General features: G+C 44.0%; 1 protein-coding gene across 1 annotated transcript in view; it reads right to left on the bottom strand.

The window, feature by feature from the left end:
* The window catches only part of dgkq (diacylglycerol kinase theta), a 30,505-nt gene that overhangs the window by 18,823 nt on the left and 5,093 nt on the right, over positions 1 to 6,589 (bottom strand). Inside the window, exons 3-9 of the mRNA XM_023420675.2 lie at positions 6,173 to 6,272; positions 5,107 to 5,192; positions 3,740 to 3,865; positions 3,369 to 3,516; positions 2,354 to 2,416; positions 2,141 to 2,241; positions 1,501 to 1,715 (exon numbers count right to left, since the gene is read on the bottom strand). Coding sequence (XP_023276443.1) covers positions 1,501 to 1,715; positions 2,141 to 2,241; positions 2,354 to 2,416; positions 3,369 to 3,516; positions 3,740 to 3,865; positions 5,107 to 5,192; positions 6,173 to 6,272 — 839 coding nt within the window. The remainder of the gene's footprint in view (positions 1 to 1,500; positions 1,716 to 2,140; positions 2,242 to 2,353; positions 2,417 to 3,368; positions 3,517 to 3,739; positions 3,866 to 5,106; positions 5,193 to 6,172; positions 6,273 to 6,589) is intronic.

The raw sequence follows: 6,589 nt of genomic DNA, 5'->3' as shown, positions 1-6,589 counted from the left end.
TCTAACTCTTCTGTAGCTCAGTATTTAAACATTTATATAAAGCCAGCACCATAATGAGTAAATGATGTTTTACACTCTGTCGTTTCTGTCATATCACCTGTGGTTTGGTTTAGTTTTCTCCAACATCCTTCTGGATCTTTTTAATGAACTCTTCTGCTTCGGTCGGAGTTTTGAAGGTGCAGGTTCGGTCTTTATGGGTCACCAATAGCCAAGTTCCTGACGAGCCGGGTCCAACTGTTTTCTCAGCTGATGCAGTCCTGCAGCCAGGTCCGGATAGAGCCGTATTTGTTGGTCTTTGTACAGGATCTCCTTCTTTGCCAGAGCAGCTGTCATGATTTCCACCTTGTGCTTGTAGTGAAACCTGATTATTAGTGTTCTCGGTGTCTCTCATCGGCCCGATCCGGTGCGCCCGCTCCAGGACCCCAGTGCTTCAGGGATCCACTTTCCTTCTGCCCCCTCTGGAACATTTATTAGTCTCACGTTGTTCAATCGAGATCTGGCTTCCAGATCCAAAAGTTTGTCTTCCAGACTTTTATTTTGCGACTCCAGTTTCTGTACTTTAGTCTTTAAGTTAGTCGCCTCGTCTTCGGCGTTGGATTTCCGCTGTTCCGTTTGCGACACTCGTTCGTTGCAGTCGTTTATCTCCTTTCTCAAGTTCTCTATTGCCGCCATGACACCGTCACATCTCATGTGAATTGTGTTTTCACGGAGCCTCTGGCGGCCAGTATCGCACCGTCTTCTGGCTCCCTTGTTCCTCAGCTGTTTTCCCCGCCATGTGTTGGGCGCGGTTAGCTTTGGGAGTTGTCCCGCTAGCTTGGTAAACTGGTAGCTTCAACTGTTTAGGTGAATTAATCTTTCCTTTGTTTGCTCTATTATTCCTCCGCATCGTGTCCACTCAACCGTGTTGTACCGTTTTGTAGACAATAAGAGTCATTCTTTGCAGAAATTAAAGAAGCTCCAGCAGAGCGGTGTGAAGCGTGTCCTCTCAGGTGGCCGCCATAACCGGAAGTCCTTTTACCTATTTTAATCCTATATTTTAATTGTCTGTTTCTTGTTTAATCGTCTTTTCTAATCAACTTTTTAACTTTTTTAATAGTATTTTTTTAATCGTCTTTTCATCTTTTTTTAAATTGTCCTTTTCAAATCACCTTTTTCAAATCGTCTTTTTCTTCTTTAATCGTCTTTTTATTTTTTAATTATCATTATTTTTTAATAATCTTTTTCTTGATTAATTGTATTTTTTAATCGTCTTTTTTTCTGTTATCACTGTTTTTAATCATCTTTTTATATTTTTATTCCCAGATGAAGTAAGTCCTGATTCAGCAAAAATTCTATAGCCCTTCATACATATGGTATTTAAATGCTTGCGAGCTGCTTGGACCCCGATATATTTGTTTTTGTATTTTTTAGTTACAAGAAAAACGTTGTAAAATGTTCCCACAGTATGAAAGGTCGATCATTTCTGATCCCCACTGAACTCCACTTCCCAGCATGCCTCACCTGGGCCAGCCAGCATGCACCTTGATGACCTCAGATTCTCGGGGTTTGGCCCTCAGCAGCCAGGAGTCGCCTCCATCCCTCAGAGAGCTTCTGTTGTCCGGACCGCCGTTGCGGTTCAGGATGTCGTCAATGTGGAAACGCTGCAGGCCTCCAACCTCGTGCAGCTCGTAGTCCTGAGGGTCATCGGGAAGGTAGAAGGCCCTGAGTGCCGCCTCCTGCAGGACAACACAGGTACTGCAGCGTTAGACCTGAACCCTGAGGTTTGACTGAGGTTTATCTAGGTTCATGATCGGTGATAAATCTTCATATTAAACTCTTGAATGAATGAATGAATGAATGAATGAATGAATGCAATTCACCAGGTGACGACAGGTGTGTGGTTCCTGAGAGGCAAAACTGAGGGCTGAATCAGGCTCCCAGGAGCTCACAGTCAGTTCTCAGATCAACTCCAGTGTGGGGTATTTTACACTGGAAACTGTCTGTGCTATAATTCAACAGTTCAATGCTGCTTCTACAGAATTATAATTGCCCGCTTTTATTTTGAAAGACAGCTTGTTTAGTATATGTAGAACTGACAGCAGTTTAATTGTGTGTGTGTGTGTGTGTGTGTGTGTGTGTGTGTGTGTGTGTGGTCTCTCACCACCACGTCTTCATTCCTCGTGGCTCGAAGTATGGAGACCGGTCGGAAGTAGCTCCGCTTGACTGCATCATCACCGTCAAACACCTTGAGAGACTGCTTACCTGTTTACAAACACACACACACATTCAGGCTCGGCATTCTGTCTGAGGTTCAGCTGCTAAAATCTCTGAATGGAAAATGGAGGATGCAGAGATTCAGTGTGAGTGAACGGACCTGACTCTGAAGCCGTCAGCTGACCGTCTTTAGACACAGCAGCATCGACGTCATCTGAGTTATCTGCAGACACATGGAGGGAAACAGTCACATTACTTGACATGTCCAGAGCGTCCTGATCAACACACATTACAGCTCCTCCAGTGTAAAGGTGTGTGTCCATGTGTAGTGTGATTATAGATCAGCTCTAGCTTCTATATTAATACTGTGAAAGTATCAAAGCCTCAGTCCACAGAGAAATGCACACAGCCTGTATTCAGAAACTGAGCCTTAAAACCAGCCGTCAGGACTTCTGGAACTTTGTGATGTCACAACAAAGCAGTCACCAAGCCCCGCCCACCTGGACCCACAGAAATTTAGAATAGAAAAAAGGATCTTAATCTTGTATTGTTATATAATACAGAGTCTGTTTTTAAGTCTAAGGTCTTAAATTAAATCATGTCGTTTTTTGTTTCAGTTTCATTTGATGGATTGAAGTTGTGTTTTTTCTTTTTGCGTTTTCCTCTGACGGAGAAATGAAAACTAAACTTCAAAGACCATTTAGTTTAGTACCATAACCCTTGGAAATAAAGTTTAAAGGGTTAAAAATAAATAAAGACTGTGTTGTATCTTGTCTTTAATTGACTGGTTTTAAGATCTGAGTTCAGTCTGTGGTGATGACAACAGTGACACTGGACTATCCACAGGCCCCACTGTGAACTGAGCCTTTAAAAGAAGCTGCAGAGACTCAGAGACTCAGACTCAGAGACTCAGAGACTCAGACTCAGAGACTCAGACTCAGAGACTCAGACTCAGAGACTCAGACTCAGAGACGCAGACTCTAAACGTTGGTGAAAGTTTGTTAAAAACAGAAAGTTTCTTCATCTTTGGTGAAAAACTTCATGCTGAGTTCCAGAGAAACTTCAGGAAATGAGACGAGTGTTTCTCACCCGCTCTGTGTCAGAGGATGTGGTTCAGAGGTGTGTGTGTGTGTGTGTGTGTGTGTGTGTGTGTGTGTGTGTGTGTGTGTGTGTACCCAGCTCGTGGCTCTCTGTGATGCGGTAACAGTGCATCTTGCTGAAGTTTCTGGAGTCGAGGCGGACGCAGGCCGGATGCAGCAGCATGCGGTGCAGACGTCCCAGAGTGCACTCTGGTGGCACGCTGAGGTAACACGCTGCATGGCTCTGCAGACGACACACACACACACACACACACACACACAACACATATAAATGCAATGTGTTGATGGAGGATTTTTCTCTTTCATCATCTTCACTTTTCTTTTCAAATGTTTTTCTTGATGTTGAAGCTGAGACCTCGTCCAGAGGAAACGTCAAACAGGAACAGAAACCAGGTTCAGGTGAGGTGTGACCTCATATCCTGTAGAATGCTGTGATTGGTTCTCACCATGATGCCGCACCACTCGCACCTCATCCCCGCCAGGACGTCGGACGAGCCGCAGGAACGCCGACACACCTCACACCTGGCTGCTGATGACAGGTTCCCCTCCCTCCAGTGGTGGGGAAACGTATCCTGCAGCGACAGAAAGCAGATCCTGTGAGCCAGCAGTTCTGTTCTGTATCACACTGACAGAACAGTGAGAGGTTCATGTGACAAACTTCATTCAAATTGTCTTTATTTAAACCTCCCTCTCGACGCAGTGTGCAGTTTACTGACAGCTGCTGAAACGACTCGTCAATCAACAGAAAAATTATTGGAAACTTTTATTTTTATAATCATTTAATTGTTTCAGCAAAAATAGTGAAAAAGACAAATATTTCAGGACGAGCAAAACAAGACATCTGGTTTTTAATCATCTTTATGATGTTTCAAAAACAACCAGCAGATTAACTGATGATGGAAATCATCTTCAGTCACAGCTCCGGTTCAGAGATGAACCTTTGACCCTTCAGATCTATCACGTGTTTGACGTCTTCAGTCGACGCCTCAGACACACGGAGTTCAACACTGACAGAAATCTGATGCACCGACTGAACGTATTGGTTGATAACTGCTGCTGCGTTGAGAGCAGGACCAGTCTGACCCAGTCTCTCTGCTGCTGGTCTCCTGACTCCCATCATCATCTGCAGGAGCTTTCAGCTCCACTGTACTGGTTTTAATCAATGACTGGAACTGATCAATCAGCTCAGATCAACACACACACACACACACACACACACACACACACACACACACACACACACACACACACACACACACAGAACTAACAGCAGACCTCTTCATTTACTGCTCACCACAGGAAGTGTTTGATTAAAGACGACGTGATGGCAGCAGGCGTCACATGATCAGTCAGACTGAGCTGTGATCAATACAGTAACTCTGAATCACATTAGTCATTAATCTGACACCACACAGACACAGACACACAGACACACACACACACACACACACACACACACACACACACACACAATTAAACTACTGTCAGTTCTACATATACTAAACAAGCTGTCTTTCAAAATAAAAGCAGGCAATTATAATTCTGTAGAAGCAGCATTGAACTGTTGAATTATAGCACAGACAGTTTCCAGTGTAAAATACCCCACACTGGAGTTGATCTGAGATCTGACTGTGATCTGTGACCAGCTGTGTGCAGATGTCTGTGTGGATCAGTGTGAGACTAAACACCTGGTCACACCTGTGTGAGACGACCTGTGATGTGAATGTCATTATTCTGCCTCAGGTGTACAGAGGTGTGGGTGTGTGTGGTGTATTGTGGGTCAGTGAGTTTTCTTTAATGAAGACATTCTCACCTGTTCCAGAGTCCCGTCCAGGTGACATCTGCGACAGTCGGCACAGCTGAAGGCAGCACAGTCAGCATGGACATGTAGCTCACACACTGAAACACACACACACACACATATCAGTGTCACCTGAGTCACAGCTCATGTCAGGAATGTGAGGTCAAAGGTCACAGCTTCACTCACAGGTCAAAACACAGCAGGTTCCAGTTACAGTGTGTCCATATAGATTCATATAAAGTGTTTGTGCTGAGTCTGAGTCTCGTCTTCATCACTGACTTTATAACAGTTTGTGATCAGCAGTCTGATCCAGCAGCAGCTGCTGAACTGCTGCTGGACTTTTTGTTTTTATATTAATAATAAGAATAATAAGCTTTATTTATATATCAAAAGACAGTTACAAAGCGCTTTACAAAATAAAACTGAGGAAGAACAATAAAGAAATGAGATAAAAGTTTAAAATACTGAATCGATAAGAAACAGGACGATGACTTAATATAATGATAGATTTAAAACATTAGTATTGTATTATATTCTGTCTTGCTTTTATTTTTTAATGTGAAGGACTTTGTACCTTTTATTTTGAAAAGCCACATTCTGATTGGTCATTTTGTAGCTGCGTTCTGATTGGCCGTTTTGTAGCTGCATTCTGATTGGTCAGTTTGTAGCCGTGTTCTGATTGGTCGTTTTGTAGCCGTGTTTTGGTTGGTCAGTTTGTAGCTGTGTTCTGATTGGTCGTTTTGTAGCCGTGTTTTGGTTGGTCGTTTTGTAGCTGCATTCTGATTGGTCATTTTGTAGCCGTGTTCTGATTGGTCGTTTTGTAGCCGTGTTTTGGTTGGTCAGTTTGTAGCTGTGTTCTGATTGGTCAGTTTGTAGCTGTGTCCTGATTGGTCAGTTTGTAGCCGTGTTCTGGTTGGTCGTTTTGTAGCTGCGTTCTGACTGGTCAGTGTGTAGCTGCATTCTGACTGGTCAGTGTGTAGCTGCATTCTGATTGGTCAGTTTGTAGCCGTGTTGTGATTGGTTGCTTCATGTGAGATGCTGGCGGAACTGGTCTAACTGGTTGTGGTACTGGTCTGACCTTCACAGCGCAGCGCCGTGTTTCCCTCCGTGTGTTTCCTGCAGACGCAGCAGAAACGTTTCTTCTGAGCAGCTGGACCGAAGCAGTGAGCCACAGGCACCTGCAGGGGGAAGCACACACACTCACGATCACATGTTATCAACATGTGTTACATCAACACGCTGTTTCACATCCTTCTGCCACAAACACTCACTGCAGCGTGAGGATTCATCCGCTGCTAAAAATAGACCCCTTCAAAGTCCCTATTTAATGTACTACAAGAAGGAGCTTTTTGTTTGTCCTTAACTGGTCAGTGTCATATCGAGGCTCAGCAGACGGTTAGGATGGTTCACAACACGTTACTGAAACATCATCACCACACGTTACATAACAACATGTTAACATCAAACACAGGGTGACGGGGCTGGGGGCCTCTGA

The sequence above is a fragment of the Seriola lalandi genome, unplaced genomic scaffold (assembly GCF_002814215.2).
Source record: "Seriola lalandi dorsalis isolate HSWRI2012SDOR001 ecotype SW California unplaced genomic scaffold, Sedor1 jcf7180002054655, whole genome shotgun sequence".
Taxonomy (NCBI): Eukaryota; Metazoa; Chordata; class Actinopteri; order Carangiformes; family Carangidae; genus Seriola; species Seriola lalandi.
This window is presented reverse-complemented; position numbering and strand designations above follow the sequence as displayed.